The sequence below is a fragment of the Xyrauchen texanus genome, chromosome 1 (genome assembly GCF_025860055.1).
Source record: "Xyrauchen texanus isolate HMW12.3.18 chromosome 1, RBS_HiC_50CHRs, whole genome shotgun sequence".
NCBI lineage: Eukaryota > Metazoa > Chordata > Actinopteri > Cypriniformes > Catostomidae > Xyrauchen > Xyrauchen texanus.
In genome coordinates, this window is record NC_068276.1 from 13170069 (window position 1) to 13190549 (window position 20481).

General features: G+C 39.4%; 2 protein-coding genes across 5 annotated transcripts in view; both read left to right on the plus strand.

The window, feature by feature from the left end:
* LOC127618976 (furin-1-like) overlaps positions 1 to 7724 on the plus strand; it is a 139087-nt gene extending 131363 nt beyond the window's left edge. For all 3 annotated transcript variants that reach the window (XM_052091870.1, XM_052091722.1, XM_052091786.1), the window contains one exon: positions 5048 to 7724. In XM_052091870.1, coding sequence (XP_051947830.1) covers positions 5048 to 5667 — 620 coding nt within the window. In that variant the 3' untranslated portion in view covers positions 5668 to 7724. The remainder of the gene's footprint in view (positions 1 to 5047) is intronic.
* Positions 7725 to 13069: 5345 nt separating this feature from the next.
* Positions 13070 to 20481, plus strand: part of LOC127618846 (tyrosine-protein kinase Fes/Fps-like) — a 61388-nt gene continuing 53976 nt past the window's right edge. Inside the window, exons 1-3 of one of the 2 annotated variants that reach the window (XM_052091534.1) lie at positions 13070 to 13196; positions 14017 to 14253; positions 18988 to 19161. In XM_052091534.1, coding sequence (XP_051947494.1) covers positions 14029 to 14253; positions 18988 to 19161 — 399 coding nt within the window. In that variant the 5' untranslated portion in view covers positions 13070 to 13196; positions 14017 to 14028. The remainder of the gene's footprint in view (positions 13197 to 14016; positions 14254 to 18987; positions 19162 to 20481) is intronic. The other variant, XM_052091614.1, reaches the window with a different exon arrangement.

Consider the following 20481-nt stretch of genomic DNA (forward strand, 5'->3'; position numbering starts at 1 on the left):
GCATTGTTAGGAACAAAAGATATTCTTCAAAAAATCTGTGTGTTCAGCAGAAGTTAGACAAATACATCTTGGATGGCATGAGGGTGAGAAAATTGGAGAATTTTCATTTTTGGGTGAACTAACCCTTTAACAGAGTAGAGATTAAGTGATGCCAGGTTTGCCTGAAATAGTTTAGCTCAAGAATAGAACGGCAGTGTCATTTCAGCGAGTTACTCTGCCTCAAAAGTGCTTGTTTTATTAGCCCAATATCTTGTTTATATGACTTTGTTTCCAGCGGGACTTGTGCACCCTGACTTCTGGAAATTGCTTGGCTCTAACCAGTCAGATTGGAACTGCCAAATGTCAATATAAGCTTTTGAGCGGTGGTTGGGCGAATTAGTGAGCCACTGGTGCCCCCCTTTACATGGGGCCCCCCTATGCATTGCATACCTTGCATTAGGGGTGTAACTGTTACACCCCATGCAGTTCACCACCCATGGTTCAGGAAGCATTGGCACCATTGTCGGTTAACTTCAAGTTTAATGGTGTATCTGGAGCACAAGTTTTGGTCATGAAAACAAAGCGTCAAAAATACTTTTTTCAACCTCCACTAATGCACTGTATGGTTTTGTAGATGGACACCCACACCTGTGTTTTATGTGGGTCAACTTGATGACATCACAGTTCTGCATGTGTTGTGTATAGTTGAAAATGGCAAGTGGAGAAAATGAGATACTGATAGAGAATCCCCGTGTGTTTCTTCTTTCTGGGATTAAATATTTTTTATTGTAGTCAATTACAACAGCGATGATAAGACATTTATAAAACAGGCACTGTTTGCAGACTTCACTTGACATGAGTGCTGTATACTGGTAATATATGTCAATATTGCATGTGAGGGTTTATTTAAATTGCACACACAACTTCCTGTTTCCTCGTGCGGCTATCATTAAGCGTCAATAATGCACTTTGATTAATGGCATTAAGATGCCGTTATAGGAATACATTGATGTGTGATTAATCAATGTTTAAGCAGGTACTAGAGTGTTAATTCGGACAGACATGAAACAATGATTAAAGTGCGTGTGTGTGTGTGTGTGTGTGTGTGTGTGTATATATATATATGTGTGTATATATATATATGTATACACATACACTCACCTTAAAGGATTATTAGGAACACCATACTAATACTGTGTTTGAACCCCCTTTCGCCTTCAGAACTGCCTTAATTCTACGTGGCATTGATTCAACAAGGTGCTGAAAGCATTCTTTAGAAATGTTGGCCCATATTGATAGGATAGCATCTTGCAGTTGATGGAGATTTGTGGGATGCACATCCAGGGCACGAAGCTCCTGTTGCACCACATCCCAAAGATGCTCTATTGGGTTGAGATCTGGTGACTGTGGGGGCCATTTTAGTACAGTGAACTCATTGTCATGTTCAGGAAACCAATTTGAAATGATTCGAGCTTTGTGACATAGTGCATTATCCTGCTAGAAGTAGCCATCAGAGGATGGGTACATGGTGGCCATAAAGGGATGGACATGGTCAGAAACAATGCTCAGGTAGGCTGTGGCATTTAAACGATGCGCAATTGGCACTAAGGGGCCTAAAGTGTGCCAAGAAAACATTACACCACCACCACCAGCCTGCACAGTGGTAACAAGGCATGATGGACCCATGTTCTCATTCTGTTTACGCCAAATTCTGACTCTACCATCGGAATGTCTCAACAGAATGTCTCATCAGACCAGGCAAAATTTTTCCAGTCTTCAACTGTCCAATTTTGGTGAGCTCTTGCAAATTGTAGCCTCTTTTTCCTATTTGTAGTGGAGATGAGTGGTACCCGGTGGGGTCTTCTGCTGTTGTAGCCCATCCGCCTCAAGGTTGTGCGTGTTGTGGCTTCACAAATGCTTTGCTGCATACCTCGGTTGTAACGAGTGGTTATTTCAGGCAAAGTTGCTCATCTATCAGCTTGAATCAGTCGGCCCATTCTCCTCTGACCTCTAGCATCAACAAGGCATTTTCGCCCACAGGACTGCCGCATACTGGATGTTTTTCCCTTTTCATACCATTCTTTGTAAACCCTAGAAATGGTTGTGCATGAAAATCCCAGTAACTGAGCAGATTGTGAAATACTCAGACCGGCCCGTCTGGCACCAACAACCATGCCACGCTCAAAATTGCTTAAATCACCTTTCTTTCCCATTCTGACATTCAGTTTGGAGTTCAGGAGATTGTCTTGACCAGGACCACACCCCTAAATGCATTGAAGAAACTGCCATATGATTGGTTGATTAGATAATTGCATTAATGAGAAATTGAACAGGTGTTCCTAATAATCCTTTAGGTGTGTGTGTGTGTATGTGTGTGTGTGAGATAGATAGATAGATAGATAGATAGATAGATAGATAGATAGATAGATAGATAGATAGATATATATATATATATATATATATATATATATATATATATAGATAGATAGATATATATATATATATATATATATATATATATATATATATATATATATATACAGTGAGGAAAATAAGTATTTGAACACCCTGCTATTTTGCAAGTTCTCCCACTTAGAAATCATGGAGGGGTCTGAAATTGTCATCGTAGGTGCATGTCCACTGTGAGAGACATAATCTAAAAAAAAAATCCAGAAATCACAATGTATGATTTTTTAACTATTTATTTGTATGATACAGCTGCAAATAAGTATTTGAACACCTGAGAAAATCAATGTTAATATTTGGTACAGTAGCCTTTGTTTGCAATTACAGAGGTCAAACGTTTCCTGTAGTTTTTCACCAGGTTTGCACACACTGCAGGAGGGATTTTGGCCCACTCCTCCACACAGATCTTCTCTAGATCAGTCAGGTTTCTGGGCTGTCACTGAGAAACACAGAGTTTGAGCTCCCTCCAAAGATTCTCTATTGGGTTTAGGTCTAGAGACTGACTAGGCCACGCCAGAACCTTGATATGCTTCTTACAGAGCCACTCCTTGGTTATCCTGGCTGTGTGCTTCGGGTCATTGTCATGTTGGAAGACCCAGCCTCGACCCATCTTCAATGCTCTAACTGAGGGAAGGAGGTTGTTCCCCAAAATCTCGCAATACATGGCCCCGGTCATCCTCTCCTTAATACAGTGCAGTCGCCCTGTCCCATGTGCAGAAAAACACCCCCAAAGCATGATGCTACCACCCCCATGCTTCACAGTAGGGATGGTGTTCTTGGGATCTTACTCATCATTCTTCTTCCTCCAAACACGGTTAGTGGAATTATGACCAAAAACTTCTATTTTGGTCTCATCTGACCACATGACTTTCTCCCATGACTCCTCTGGATCATCCAAATGGTCATTGGCAAACTTAAGACGGGCCTTGACATGTGCTGGTTTAAGCAGGGGAACCTTCCGTGCCATGCATGATTTCAAACCGTGACGTCTTAGTGTATTACCAACAGTAACCTTGGAAACGGTGGTCCCAGCTCTTTTCAGGTCATTGACCAGCTCCTCCCGTGTAGTTCTGGGCTGATTTTTCACCTTTCTTAGGATCATTGAGACCCCACGAGGTGAGATCTTGCATGGAGCCCCAGTCCGAGGGAGATTGACAGTCATGTTTAGCTTCTTCCATTTTCTAATGATTGCTCCAACAGTGGACCTTTTTTCACCAAGCTGCTTGGCAATTTCCCCGAAGCCCTTTCCAGCCTTGTGGAGGTGTACAATTTTGTCTCTAGTGTCTTTGGACAGCTCTTTGGTCTTGGCCATGTTAGTAGTTGGATTCTTACTGATTGTATGGGGTGGACAGGTGTCTTTATGCAGCTAACGACCTCAAACAGGTGCATCTAATTTAGGATAATAAATGGAGTGGAGGTGGACATTTTAAAGGCAGACTAACAGGTCTTTGAGGGTCAGAATTCTAGCTGATAGACAGGTGTTCAAATACTTATTTGCAGCCGAATCATACAAATAAATAGTTAAAAAATCATACATTGTGATTTCTGGATTTTTTTTTTTAGATTATGTCTCTCACAGTGGACATGCACCTATGATGACAATTTCAGACCCCTCCATGATTTCCAAGTGGGAGAACTTGCAAAATAGCAGGGTGTTCAAATACTTATTTTCCTCACTGTATATATATATTAGTACTGTGCAAAAGGTGTAGGCGCATTTTATATTTTTTCACAAAAACATTTGTCTTAAATCGGTTACTTCATATATTCTGCTTTTAGTGTATCAGTAGGAAATATCAATTATAGATTTCAACATTTCCTTTGCAAATATAATTGGATAGAAGAAGAAAAAGGAGCCCTACAACATATAGCATGGCCCCCCACAAAGCCCAGATCTCAACATTGAGTCAGTCTGGGATTGCATGAAGAGACTGAAGCAATTGAGACTAAATACATAGAAGAACTGTGGCAAGTTCAACAAGAAGCTTGGAAAATAATATCTGCCAACAACCATACGTTGAACATATTTTTATGTGGTAATCAGCAATATGCCACAAATCTTATCGGTAGCCTATACGCATCTGTACTGGTGGGTTACATCACTAGGTTAGATCATTACACCAGTAGGTGGTGACCATTTAGTTTCTTTGTTGGCATTATGAGTGAGTCGTTTCATTCACTAAAGAGATTAGTATAAAATACAAAGTCGTTCATGGCCAAAACTTGTCTTATGGCCTTTTATTAAAATGTGCATGTCTACAGATCAACTAGGAGACTCGTAAAATGTTACATTCATTTAGTTTGCTGTTCATTGTCTCCAGACTAAAACACCAGCTTTAGTTAAGGCAGAATTTGTTCAGTATGTGCAAGCAATGATGCGTTTTCACAGCTAACACTATAATGCTATTTGCCCAGGTCATAGTCAGACTTCAGCGAACAAAAATGTACAAGTGCATGGAAGTGAAACAATCTTTCTTTTGGAAAATTCTAAAACACCTCTAATCTTTGCACATTTTCACTTGGATTGTGGTAATGGGGTGTGTACTGTTTATCTCCTAGCATTTGTTAGTGATTATATTTTTTTCCCCTCTTCCTCATGCAGAGTGCAACCCAGAGTTCTACTTGTATCAGAAGGGTTGCGTGCGAAACTGTCCAGCCGGTTTCACCCCAGGCACCCGTTCCACCTTCCCTCCCAACAACGAGGTGGCGTCCGTCCCGCACCCCGCCTGCCTGCCCTGCCACGCTGTCTGCCTCACCTGCAGTGCAACGGGACCTCAGGACTGCCTCTCCTGCCCCCCTCACAGCCACCTGGACACTATCACCGGCACCTGTCTGCACCAGAACCAGATCCAGCGAGAGTCTCCGGACGGTGGACTGTATCAGTTGCACGGTGATGGCTCGTCCAGCAACATTAACCTAGACTTCTCCTCTCACCTGCCAGTTACCGTGGCAGTACTTAGCTGTGCCTTCATTGTGGCCACATTTGTGGGCGTGTTCAGCTTGCTGCAGCTGCTTGCCCACAACCAGAACAAACTTCACTCTGTGGAGGCGGGGCCAGGCTCCGGCTTACTAGTGGGGTTCGGCTTAAACCGCTCCGCAGTCGCCTACAAAGGCATCCCCAGCATTTGGCGGGAGGATGAGGCCAACTCTGAGTCAGAGAACGAGGAGTTTGATATTCACAATGAGAGGACTGCCTTCATTAAAACACAAAGTGCTCTTTAACCCAATATCACCCACTTCCTCCCCTCTCTAGTCTCTACTGCACTGTTGTCTCTTTTCATATCCACTGGTGTGTTTGCCTCCGAGGTTCGTCTGAACATATCTCACTTTCTCTGTTGTCCCGTTTCTCTCTTGGGGGTTTTTGGTTTGTTTTTCCAACTCTGTTAGTTATGAGCCATGATTCACCTGGGCAGTAGACCTCTTGGTGCCTCTATGTGGAAAGCTTCCAATCACAAGTGACGAGGACGAGTTGATTGTCACAGTTTATCAGTAGGCCTGTTCTTAAACTACAATAAATGGCTTATTATTGTTTTGCCTCTTCCTCTTTCGTGTTAGTAACTCCTCCTAATGCCTAGTAAAATTTGATGGAAAAAAGGGGGTGAAATTGAGAATATGAGATACACCGAGCTTTTCTGAGAGTGAGTGAAACTACATTTACAAGTCAATCCATGTGGCAGCGATTTAACACAGGTCTGATCCACTCGCTTTGCAGGGAGCCATTTAGAAGAACATATCACTATTTCTGCATGTTTAGATCTGGAGAGGAGGCCACATACTCTCATTTGTAGAGCTTACTTCTCCCCCTAGAGCACCTACTTTGCTGAATTCAAGCCAAAATGAAAATGATTTACTTAACCTCATATATTGTTCTAAACCCTTATGATTTTCTTTCATCAATAGAACACAAAAAATGATATATTGCATAATGTCCAGAGTTCTCTTTAAATAATGAGTAGTGCAGCTGACTAGCTCCGGAAGTGATTAAAAAAAAAACACCATAAAAGTATCAAAGTGGTCCATACAACTCATGCACTTCATAAGCCATATACGGGCTTTGTGAGAGGAAGAGAATGAAATTGAATAGATGTGCAGTCTTCTCAGAAGAAGCTCTGATTGTCATCAGTGTTTGTCATCAGTGAAGTTGCAAAACCCAATGCTGTTTTTGACAGCTTGATGTCAAACTTGTCATATCTGAACAGAACTCGACCACAATTTCAGTAAGTTCTGCAAAGCTGTCGGATGGCTTTGGCACACAAGTCATTTAGACTGCTTTTTAGTACTTTTATGGTATGTTTAGAGTTGCCTTATACACATTTAAAGCATAGAAAAGAGCAAGCATAAGCGTCATACAGGTTTTTGGCACAACATGATGGCAAAAGTTCTATTTTTGACTGAACTAGATCCTGTAAAACGGCAGGAACCTTGAAATCTCTCTTTAACTTCATTTAGCAGAGACGACACTATGATCTCTTCCAGCCTATCTGAGCAAGCTCTGCATTCTCTTTTATTATTCTGTTCTCCAATCATGGATTTAAAACACTACATTTACATTTTGTCGTTTAGCAGATGCTTTTGTCCAAAGCGACTTCGAAAATGAGGAAGGATACGATGAGCGATTCATCATCGAAACAGTAACATAAGTGCTGCAATACAAACTTTAAAATTTATCAGAAAAGTACTAGCCAAGACAGAGATTAGAATGCAAACAAAAAGTTAGAGTGCTCGTGGAAAAGTTGTCATTTTAGCCATTTTTTTAAGACTGAGAGGGAGTTTGCTTCACAGATGATGTTGGGAAAGTCGTTCCATCATCACTATATGATATTCCTGCCTAAATCCTCATAAAAAGGACTACCTTTTTCATCTTTTGTAGGGATTATCCATTTATTAAATGTATAAATTTTGGAGGTTATCTTCTGCACAGTATGAGTGTCTTTTATAAAGTAATACTACTGTTTATTAGTAGTAGTAGTAGTATGCTAGGCCCTATCAGCTCATGAGCAATTTTTCTATTCTGAATCCCATATTCATGATCTATATTTGTGGCTCTCATGCAGTATCTTTAATGAGTGACTGAAATTAAATGATGTGATGCATTTAATGTGTGCAATAGAGACCCAAAGAAGGTGCGTTTTGGTTTATGTGTGAATACATGCCCTTAGGATTGGTCATGTGATGTTCTCAGATTAGATGTGAAGTCTAGCTTCCTTTTTCATATCATTACAGTAATTTGCATTAGTGTCAGCCTTTCTAAATGTTTTTTTTTTTTTTTTATTTGCAAACATTCTTCCAATAGTTGCACAAAACAAGAGACAAAACTATGGCCAGTGGTAAGATGCCACAAACTACTACAATTTGCAGCCTTGTAAAAAAATGAGCAGACTGTAATTCATGTGTTTGCAACCAAACACTTTTATTATGTAGTTGACACAAGCACAACTCTTTTTACTGAATTTCAAAATGCACACTTCATTGACAGCTCCTTTCAGTGCTAAGGCTGTAAACCAGCAGAACATCTCTGTTTACATCAGCCTGGAGTTTTACGGCCGTTAAATATCTTGAGACATTACAATAATGTTTTGTGGTTCCGGTACTGCCTTGTTCCTGAATCATATTTAAATACAGTTTTGTTTTTTAGGGTTCAAAATATGTTAGCTCTTCTCCACAAAGTTTTCCATTCCTCCCATTCTTCTAGAGGTTATCTAGAGACATAAACAAATCTGCAAACTACTATTTTAGCTGAACAATTCTCACTAAAAATAACTGTGGAAAAGTTTGTTTAAAGTGGAATCTTGGAATCTCACTTTCCTCTTTTTGGTTCTCTTCCCATTATTTGTAGTTTTTAGCTAAATGGTAATCTTGATCCCATTGAGCCATTTTACGCCACTACAGTGCAGATCTGGCTTCATCGTTAGCAATGGCATGACCAAAGACCACATGACAAAAATCTGCTTGCCCTTGAGTGTGAACATAAACCGTAAAACACTCACTGAGTAGTTGATGATGTGTTGGGTTCCCACCCACCTCATTTTTATTTTGAGCTGTGTTGTTTTAAATTGGGTTGCTGTGTGGTTTGGCCATTTTTCCTTGATGAATATTACATTTATAGTAAGAGTGATTGTGGTCAAAGTGCTGGTGTGATAGCAACAGTTTTTACGCTGTATGGTTTCACCTTGATGGTGCAATATTTTCATTGTGCTTTATGGGATCGAATGTCCTTTTGATCATAGGATTTTCATCTTTTATTTGAGTCAACTGACGCATGTAAATCCCGAAGTAAAAGACACCAATCATTTGTATGACTACCTGAGATTGGACAATTATATAAAAATAAGGCCTATTTTTGTACTATATATAGTGCATTGTCATTTTCATGTAATTTAAAGATTATTTTGCTCTGTTTATTGTTTTTTTATTTAATTGATGTCAATATGCAAATTATAGATTATTCAAAAAAATAAAGATCTATGCAAACTTCTAAATTTTGTTTTGTGGCATCTTTGTATTTTCTTAGTAGTTATATATTCACATACAATAACTGACTTTTATGGACTTTCACACAAATGAGTAAAACAGCAGATTATCAATTTATAAACTTTTAACGGCCTTTGGCAGTTGAATGCCAAACGATGACTTAATTGAGAGTCTCTTGACAGATGTTCACAACTTTTGAAAATGTGTCTTAAAACTGTTGAGCAAAATGGTCTAGCATCCTGTTGAGGTCGAAGTGTTGCTTGCATTAACATCACAGCATTGACTGTCAGCAGTCAGCAACATAGAAGTTAGTGTGAAACCGTTATTATTAAACTGATCTGGTCAGCTCCTACAAATGGTTTTGCAAACCGATTAAATCAATTTCGGCATTCATCAAATGTCAGTTTTCATTTCTACTTTTGACACCCATTAAGTTCAGAGTCAATTTAGACCCTTAAGACACAAGAAAATAATATTTTTATCTGAATAAACAGTGCTTTACTATGAGAAAATGAAAACAAAGCAACTGCTTGAAGTGTAACTGGAAAACATAATACACAGAGAATGAGGAATTAAAGGAACATCCCATTTTGCAACAAAAGTTGAATTCCAGAAGACATTACTCAGTTTGTACAATGTTACACATTAAAAATGCAATGAATCATCATCCCTCATACTAAGACATTAGGTCATGAAAGTGGTGCATCTCCATCTGAACCATTTCTTCTACATGATGCCAGTGGGAGGCATTTCTCTTTCAATGTTTATATTCAGTTATTTATGTTTAGAGCCATTAGGGAAGAGATTATTGACCATGCAAGTTTATATGAGGTGCTGAACACTAAATACCCTATATAAACTAAAGGAACGCTATCGAATTTTAAATCCTAATGTGGCACTTGTCATAAAAGGCTCAAATAATAATCGAATGAGAATCCTGCATTATAAACTGATATTCATATACATAAACTGGGAAAAATAGATTCGATACAGAAAGGTCTCCTTTTGAATTACATTTTTTTTTTTTTATCCCTTTAGGATTGGTTTCAAGGTTTTTATATATTTATATATATATCATACACTCCACAAAAAATAAATGTCCTCTCACTTTCAACTGCTTTTAATTTCAGCAAAATTAACGTGTAAATATTTGTATGAACAAAAAAATATTCAACAACTAGGACATAAACTGAACAAGTTTCACAGACATGTGACTAACAGAAATGGAATAATGTGTCCCTGAACAAATGGGGGGGTAAAAATCAAAACAAACTGTCAGTATCTGGTGTGGCCACCAGCTGCATTAAGTTCTGCAGTGCATCACGTCCTCATGGACTGCACCAGATTTGACCGTTCTTGCTGTGAGATGTTACCCCACTCTTCCACCAAGGCAATTCTGTGGAGAATGGCCCTAGCCCTCACCCTCCGATCCAACAGGTCCCAGACGAGCTCAATGGGATTGATATTCGGGCTCTTCGCTGGCCATGGCAGAACACTGATATTCCTGTCTTACAGGAAATCACACACAGAACGAGCAGTATGGCTTTACAGCATTTTACGACAACGAGCAGTACAGCATTGTCATGTCAGGATGAGCCTGTAGGAAGGGTACCACATGAGGGAGGAGGATGTGTTCCCTGTAACGCACAGTCTTGAGATTGCCTGCAATGGCATCAAGCTCAGTCCGATGATGCTGTGTGACACCGCCCCAGACCATAACAGACCGCTCCAGAGTACAGACCTCAATGTAATGCTTATTCCTTTGATGATAAATGTGAGTCCAACCATCACCCCTGGTGAGACAAAACCACGATGCGCAGGTGAAGAGCACTTTTTGCCAGTCCTGTTTCATCCAGCGAAGGTGGGTTTGTGCCCAGAGGCGAATTTGTTGCCGGTGATGTCTGGTAAAGACCTGCCTTACAACAGGCATACAAGCCCTCAGTCCAGCATCTCTCAGCCTATTGCGGACAGTCTGAGCACTGATGGAGGGATTGTGCGTTCCTGGTGTAACTTGGGCACTTGTTGCCATCCTGTACCTGTTCCGCAGGTGTGAAATTCGGATCGATCCTGTGCAGGTGTTACACGTTGTCTGCAACTGCCAGGATGATCAACTGTCCTTCCTGTCTCCCTGTGCCGCTGTCTTATGCTGCGTTCACACCGGACGCGAATAGCGCGTCAGGCGCGAGTGATTTCAATGTTAAGTCAATGCAAAGACGCGTTACGCGCGTAAAAAATTCCTGCGGCGCGAATGAGGCGTAGAGCGCGGCGCGGTAGACGCGAATACACCTCATTCGCGCGTCAAGTTCGCGCGAATTGAGCATCTGGCGCGTTACGCGCGAATGGTGCATTTTGTGCATTCACGCGTTTGACGCGAATTCGCGTCTGCCGCCCGAGTTGAAAAATCTGAACTTTGGCGTCAATTCGCGCCGCGTTTACCAATCAGGAGCCTAGCTGCCTGCTGTCACTCAGGAGGTAAAGTGACGTAAACTCCCGCTCGGAATCTTTCATTATTATTGTAATGTAAAGACAACCAACATTAGTGTCTGGACAGTGTTGAATAAGGAAAAAAACACAGGACAGGTTAATTACTTTTGGAGGCTGGCTCCATTTATCATCAAAACAAAAATAAATAAATAATTTAACCTGATATACTACCATGGAAAACCTGACATTTTTAAAAAGTCTCAACTTAATAAATGTGCATGTTGTGGACCTGACATCCTGGAACTGGGGCTGACAACCTGGGAAAAAAAAAATACAAAATATAATAATAATGGACTATTTTTAGATAGTTTAGCTCTTTATAGGTTGTGGGGAAGTCATGAGGAGGACTTCAAACGCTACTCCATCGGCTGCCATGGTACTGCTCCCTCCGCCAAGAAGTGTGCCATGAAGACATCCCTCACCCGGAGTGCCTCTCTGGAGGAGTTGTTGGCCGCAACCCGACCCATACCTGTCAGTGGCTCCTCTCCAGCATGTCCCGCGCCCCTCGCTGGTGGCCCCAAGTACGGCGACGACGACCCATACGCCGCTGTTCTGCTCTCCAGAGCAAATACAGAGCGTTGACTCTCTCCATGAATGCTCGATCAACATCAGCCATCTTGTAAAAAGATGGCCGTCAACGGGTTTCGCCTCCGGAGTTTCATAGGATTTCGCCTCTGACGCGCGTCACGTGCGTAAATTTCGCTTCAAACTTTTGTTTTTTACGCGCGTCAATTTCGCTCTTGACGCGCGAATGGATTCAAAGTGGTCAAGCGTATAACTAGACGCGGTAGGCGCGAATTTGACGCGCTATTCGCGTCCGGTGTGAACGTAGCATTAGGAGTCTCACAATACGGAAAAAATAGCAATTTATTGCCCTGGCTACATCTGCAGTCCTCATACCTAAGGCACGTTCACGCAGATGAGCATCTTTTCAGTAGAAAGGTCTCTTTATTGTCCTAAGTTTTTATAATTGTGACCTTAATTGCCTACCGTCTGTAAGCTGTTACATAAAATACATTTTAAATATGAATTAGTGTGTTCATGTGAATTTAAAACAAATGTTTCTGTTAAGTTAAAAAAAACTTTAAAGTAGTTGTCAGTAATTGAACTAAGTGATCAACAAAATAATTTTATAAAAATATAATAAATTATTTATTAATTTGTAGTGGATTAATTGTTTGGGCGTAACTTACCTGACACTGATTATAACAGTAATGAAATAATCACAATTCTATCAAATTGAGTTGTTATTTTTAACCAAATTAAATATTTCGCTAAATTTAAATTGGTAGAAGTTTATTAAATTAAATTCCGTAAATCTTGTGATTGTTATGAGTGCACATAAGAATTGTTAGCCACTAGCAAGCATAAAAATAAAATAAAAATTATCCAGAACCGTTTTCAAATGTCTCATTGTTTTATAGAGTAATGATTTACTATTAAAAAAATAAAATAAAAATTATAATAAACTATTAAATTGAAATCTTCAATGCGAACCTAACTCTGAAATCTTTGTGTGTCTGTCTAATGGTATATGACAGATTGTTTAGGTGTTACAGTGTAGCTGTTTAAGGTTTTATCCCTTTGAATGCGTTGAGTCCTCCTCCTCGTCTTTGCGGTTTGATGTCTTCCTGGTTTCATCTCGCCTGCCGCTCCTGTCAGCACTAGAGTCCGCGTGTCTCATCGATTCAGCCGCTTTCAACGCGTTCTGTCCTGTTTGTCGCGTCGTTTAATGGATATTTACTCCTTTCGACCTCACTGACAGAAGACATTTCGCTGCGCCAGACAAATTTGAGGTGAGAATTTACAAAATGTCAGTTCTCAACAATACAGTAAACATGAAAGATTAGATATCCTAATATTTTAATGAGCTGTCGTTTATAAAGTGACGTATGCACGTTATGACATTTAAAATAGCATGTTGATGTATCATTGGAAGGTAATGATACATTGCCTCATCCTCATGATGTCATATTCCCATTTCTAATAAAAGCAACAAAAAAATGTAAACTTGAAGGATGATCTTTGCGGCTCATTCTGGGTATTGCAGAAACTGAAAAAAAAACTACTTAAATTAAGGTTGTATACTGCTGTATAATTTGGATTAGTCTTATAATAAATTGCACATTCAGTTTTAGGCATTTTCACCATATTTCCCTCTGACCCCATGTTACATTAGAGCCGTTTGCTATCAATAGCCTCACATTTCAGAAGCTGTTTTGATATGGGAAGTGGTTCTTATAGACAACATCCCTTTTTGTCCAGAATTGCCCCCAGGTGAAGTTAAATTAACCGAAACTCCCACATTTATCACATAAAAAGCCATTTTTGCTGCACATAGAAATTATGTGCACACAAATCTGTATCAGGAATTTTATTGATTTTGGTCTGTGGTGTTCATCGCCATCGTCAGAAGTTTTATACCAAGATGCAATATTTGTTTGTCAACAGGAGCAAATAGTTGGGCAATTAGTCTTTTAATGTTAATGTTGGTAATGACATCACAAGTGCCTTAGCTAACCATTCATACACATTCCAAATGCCAGAAATCAACTTGATCGGTCCAATAATGGTGAGGATATGTCTACTTTGACTGTCTCCTCGATGCTGTTGTAGTGTGCTGCAGGCATGGGCTTTGCGGAGGATTTGTGGTGCCCTAAGGGTCACGCAGCCTTAATGAAACTCCAGGACTCAGAGCTGCGTTTGATGGAGGTTATGAAGAAATGGATGACACAGAGGGCCAAGATTGGTCGTGAGTTCTCCATGCAGCTTCATCAGATGTCAGTCATGGTGGAGAAGCTGGAGGGGTCTCAACCTGGAGGAGGTCTGGACTACATCAGCCATCTTAATAAGGTGATGATTGTTTATTAACTCAGCACATAGTTTCAGCACATGTAATTAAGCTGTGTAATTGCTAACCAATCAAAAATATGCGGTAATAGAGGATGTTTATTTTCAGGATAAGTCTCCCAGTGTTAGTCTCATGCTTGATTTCGATTGATATTGGGGTCACTTCTCTGACCCATTCTTGCAAAGACTTTTCACACAGGTGCCTGCAGTGGAATCAAATGTATAGTTCATCACATTTACTATGGCCTGTATTTCATTAATGTTTGACAATCAGAAATGGTCCAAACCGGTATATCAGTTTTTCTGAATAACAGGTCCCAATAGTTGCTTTTTGGAAATAAATAATATGCTTTTTGGTTTTTCTTTTTAGCCCGTGCTTGCCTTGTATAAAGAATAAATAAATAAATGACAAACTTTACCGTAAATAATACGTTGATCATGTTTCAGACTTTACAGGATGTAATTGTGATGCTTGAATATTTTATGGTACGCTACCGTTTTTTAATAAGTTATATAAACTTGTACTAACCTTCTGGAACTAAAAATGTCGGCTTTGCATTTTAAAATGTATTGTAAATCACCATGGTAACTACAAAATGCCACATCATCAGTTAAAGTTTATGAAGAGTGATCCTTCCAGGAGCAATCATTTAAACACACGTAGAGACGGTGCACAATGTTGGTGTCGGGATAACACACGTAACACTAAAATAATGTAATAAACATTAACTAAACTACATAAAATATAATACAGAACACCCCACATAACTAATGTAAAAAATAAGAAAAAAACAAAATATTTCCATAAAATATATTGAAATGTGATGGGTCACATAGAGACTTATGGGAATGCCTGACTTTTGTTTTTAACCATAATTTATGTGTATTGTCTTGTTAAATACTGAATATTATAAAAAACAAATTTACATGTTAAGGTAACTACCTTAAAAACCAATAAACTTGTTTTCTTTTTACTGTAGAATTTTTACATTCTTTTACTGTTAAAATTACAGACAATTTTTACAGTGTGGATGACTACAGTTATAACATCTTGGTTCTACAATAGCAGTATTTAGAGGTGAAATTAACACACTTAACTAAATCAAGTGTTTTGAATTGTGAGGGCATGCAAAGAAAAATGTGACTATATGGAAACATACCCCGTCCGCACATACATGGTGTCTCCAACTTCATACTCAAAATGTTAATGTTGAATATACAGTATATGCTATAACAAGCTTAATTTGTAAATACTTTACTTTAATTTAGAGCATTGTAACAGAGCTACGTGTCTGTCATTTCAAAATAAGAGTCCCTAAATAAGCAAGTGTATTTTAGGCTTGTTCATAGTCCTGCGTTAAATCGTATTGTTTTTTCTGGTTATTATTGGGATTTTGGTTGCACAATAAATAAAATGGTATTTTATTAATTTAGGACTCTTGTAGCATCTACAGTGGGTACGGAAAGTATTCAGACCCCTTTAAATTTTTCACTCTTTGTTATAATGCAGCCATTTGCTAAAATCATTTAAGTTCATTTTTTTTCCTCATTATTGTACACACAGCACCCCATATTGACAGAAAAACACAGAATTGTTCACATTTTTGCACATTTATTAAAAAAGAAAAACTGAAATATCACATGGTCCTAAGTATTCAGACCCTTTGTTCAGTATTTAGTAGAAGCACTCTTTTGATCTAATACAGCCATGAGTCTTTTTGGGAAAGATGCAACAAGTTTTTCACATCTGGATTTGGGTATCCTCTGACATTCCTCCTTGCAGATCCTCTCCAGTTCTGTCAGGTTGGATGGTAAACGTTGGTGGACAGCCATTTTCAGTTCTCTCCAGAGATGCTCAATTGGGTTTAAGTCAGGGCTCTGGCTGGGCCATTCAAGAACAGTCACGGAGTTGTTGTGAAGCCACTCCTTCGTTATTTTAGCGGTGTGCTTAGGGTCATTGTCTTGTTGGAAGGTGAACCTTCGGCCCAGTCTGAGGTCCAGCGCACTCTGGAGAAGGTTTTCGTCCAGGATATCCCTGTACTTGGCCGCATTCATCTTTCCCTCGATTGCAACCAGTCGTCCTGTCCCTGCAGCTGAAAAACACCCCCACAGCATGATGCTGCCACCACCATGCTTCACTGTTGAGACTGTATTGGACAGGTGATGAGCAGTGCCTGGTTTTCTCCACACATACCGCTTAGAATTAAGGTCAAAAGTTCTATCTTGGTCTCATCAGACCAGAGAATCTTATTTATCACCATCTTGGAGTCCTTCAGGTGTTTTTTAGCAAACTCCATGCGGGCTTTCATGTGTCTTGCACTGAGGAGAGGCTTCCATCGGGCCACTCTGCCATAAAGCCCCGACTGGTGGATGGCTGCAGTGATGGTTGACTTACTACAACTTTCTCCCATCTCCCGACTGCATCTCTGGAGCTCAGGCACAGTGATCTTTGGGTTCTTCTTTACCTCTCTCACCAAGGCTCTTCTCCCCCGATAGCTCAGTTTGGCCGGACGGCCAGCTCTAGGAAGGGTTCTGGTCGTCCCAAACATCTTCCATTTAAGGATTATGGAGGCCACTGTGCTCTTATGAACCTTAAGGGCAGCAGAAATTTTTTTTGTAACCTTGGCCAGGTCTGTGCCTTGCCACAATTCTGTCTCTGAGCTCTTCAGGCAGTTCCTTTGACCTCATGATTCTCACTTGCTCTGACATGCACTGTGAGCTGTAAGGTCTTATATAGACAGGTGTGTGGCTTTCCTAATCAAGTCCAATCAGTATAATCAAACACAGCTGGACTCAATTGAAGGTGTAGAACCATCTCAAGGATGATCAGAAGAAATGGACAGCACCTGAGTTAAAGATATGAGTGTCACAGCAAAGGGTCTGAATACTTAGGACCATGTGATATTTCAGTTTTTCTTTTTTAATAAATGTGCAAAAATGTCAACAAATTCTGTGTTTTTCTGTCAATATGGGGTGCTGTGTGTACAATAATGAGGAAAAAAATGAACTTAAATGATTTTAGCAAATGGCTGCAATATAACAAAGAGTGAAAAATTTAAGGGGGTCTGAATAATTTCCGTACCCACTGTATGTCTGTCTGTCTGTCAGTCATAGTAAGGAAAGACTAAGAAATGTTTGTAACATTCTATAAATAATATTTTTAAGCCATCGACTGATTAAACTGTTATTGGCCTTTTCCAGCACCTTAGTTACCACCAGTATCTACAAAATCCACTATCGGTCAACCTATTGTCCAAAAATATCTTGAAGGAATATTTCACACAAATAAGAAACATTTTCTCATCATATACTCACCCTCATGCCACCCCAGATATGTGTGACTTCAGGGACCCAACTCGTTTCAAGGCAAAATTTGACTAGATGAAATTATGCCCTATTTTAAGAGCACAACATCAAAACCCAGCGCTGTGTCGTTCCCTCAAAGTCCGTGAAGTTTTGGTATTTAGTCAGAAGTGATACGATCAATATTGAAGTCCTTTTTCACTATAAATCTCCACTTTCAAAGTCTTCTTTTTGTTTTTGGCCATTCGAAAATTTATAGTAAAAACAACTTAAAGGTGCACTCAGTCATTTTGGTTTGTGTCATCTTGGACTTAGTGACATCTAGTGGTGTGGATGCAGCATCATTCAAAATCAATAGTTTTAGTCACAGATGCCATTGTAGAAATTCACAGTTCACAGTTAATCCATGATTAATTTAATCCATGAGTGAAAGTGTCCAATCACAAGAGAGTTTCTGAGATTAAGCGAGTAGTATTCAGCTGGTCATGTGATTCTAAAATGGCAGCCCCCATGAGGGTACCCCTGCCCCATGTAGAATAGAACAGCTTTTATAAGGTTACTGATATGACTAGAGTCCTCATCTCATGTGAGTGTTCATGATTTTATACATATGTTTCAAAATTACAGTTAATTTATTTTGGAGTATATTTTGGTATATTTTATATACCTCACCCAGGTATATAAAATCCCTTATGAAGACATGGATTAAACCACTGGAGTCTTATGGATTACTTTTATGTTGTCTTAATGTGCTTTTTTGAGGTTGATATTTTTGGATCCTATAGATTTTCTTTTGTCCTTTTTAAGAGTTTAAAAGCCTCTGTCCCTGGTGAAGAGAAATGCACTGTATTATGTGGATTCAAAGAAGTCTGCCAAAAGCCCTCACATGCTCTGATATTCTAGATGTGTTCCCAAGCATACATGCTGCATTTCCCAGGATACTTTCCAACTGTGTTTAGACATTACTAAGGTGGAAACCACTTGCATGCGTGTAAGAGAAAACCTCAAACGTTTAGGATGCATATCTTTTGATATGAGGTGTTGAGTTTCACACAATCTTGAAAGGTTAGTTTCATGTGAACACTGAAAAGCAGACCAGCAGCTAAATGGATCCACCAAATGGATACGTTTTTAAAGGGATAGTTCAACCAAAACTGAACATTTGGTCATTATTTTTCTTCCATGTGTTGTTTCAAATAATTAGGGCTTTCTTTCTTCCATGGAACACATAAGACACCATTCACCTGCATTGTATGGAAAAAAGATGTAGTGAAATTGAATGGTAACTGAGGCTTACATTCTACCCAACCTCTCCTTTTGTGTTCCATAAAATAAATAAATAGCACAACATGAGGTTGAATGAGACAGAATTTTCGTTTTTCATTATTTGAATCCCTAAATCATTAAATTGAATGGATTTTCTCTCGGTTACAGTCCTGGAGCGTGATGGTCAGTCAGACGGAGAGCCTCAGTCGTATCCTGCGCAAACATTCAGAGGACCTTATGGTGGGTCCCCTCAGCAAACTGACCCTCCTCATTCGGGACAAACAGCAGTTGAGGAAAACTTATGGAGAACAGTGGAACCTTCTCAACCAGGAGCTATGCAGGGTCAGCGCTACGCACTCACACACAACTGAGCTACTCATAGTTCCATATTATCTCTCACAGAAGTTCATAAGCAATATGAATTTTATTTCCTCTATTTTTGTGTTTTTCTATTGGAGCCTATTTTTTTGCTCCATCGCTTTTAGACTGTGGAAGCAAATAATACTTGCAGGTCGTCATGGATGATTGCGCCTATGCTGTTCAGCAAACAGCAATAACACACTGTGCATGCTAGTTTTTGACAGTTTGTACATTATGGTTGAAGTTACAGCTGAAAAAAAAAAAAAAACGTGCACACTTTTTTGCTTCTCCAAAAAATGTGTCTTTAATAAATAACCATACCGTTAACATTTTAACCCATGTAAGAGTCTTCCCAAGAACTTGTCTAAACTCTTACATGAATGTTATTGAAGTAACAGCTGAATCTGAAACATTCTGTGGTAATTAAGTGGTTCAATGTAATGCTGTGGTTCTCAACTGGTTTTGTTTTAAGATTTTACTTTGGATATCAAGCAGAATCCTTACATTACTATATTTATGTAGTCAGGGTCATATGTTACCTTATATAGAACAACAAGTCTTTGATGTGAACAGCAAAAATATGGGAAGCGTTTTCTCTTACCTTTTAAAAGTTGACAAGCACTTTTATTTTACTATCCTATGTGCGTAAACGGTTCGTTGCATTTTATTGGCAGCATTCAGACCCATTTTTGGGTAACAACCTGCCAGATGAACTACTTGTGTAATGCATGGTGGCTCTGGACAAGTGCAATGAAAAAAATCATGGTCTGAACATGAAAGCTAAGGCAAGCATCACTATCTATTTCTATTAATCTTATATATTTTGGGATCGGGATTTTAACAAACTCTTAACCCTAATTATGAGCAATGTTAACAGTGATGCTACCTCATCAACCACCAGTAAAAAAGGCACATGCAACTTTTTTTTATGCATTTACCATGGTCATAAAAAAAACAACTGGCAAACCTCAAGCATTACACAACCAGAGAAACGTACAGTTTCATCTGAAATTTGTCATAAAAAAAACAACTGGCAAACCTCAAGCATTACACAACCAGAGAAATTTCAGTTTCATCTGAAATTTGTCAGCCATTTACAAACTTGACAAAGAGCTTTACATTTTACATTTATGCATTTGGCAGACGCTTTTATCCAAAGTGACTTACAGTGTACTTATTACAGGGACAATTCCCCCGGAGCAACCTGGAGTTAAGTGCCTTGCTCAAGGACACAATGGTGGTGGCTGTGGGGATCGAACCGACAACCTTCTGCTTACCAGTTCAGTGCTTTAGCCCACTACG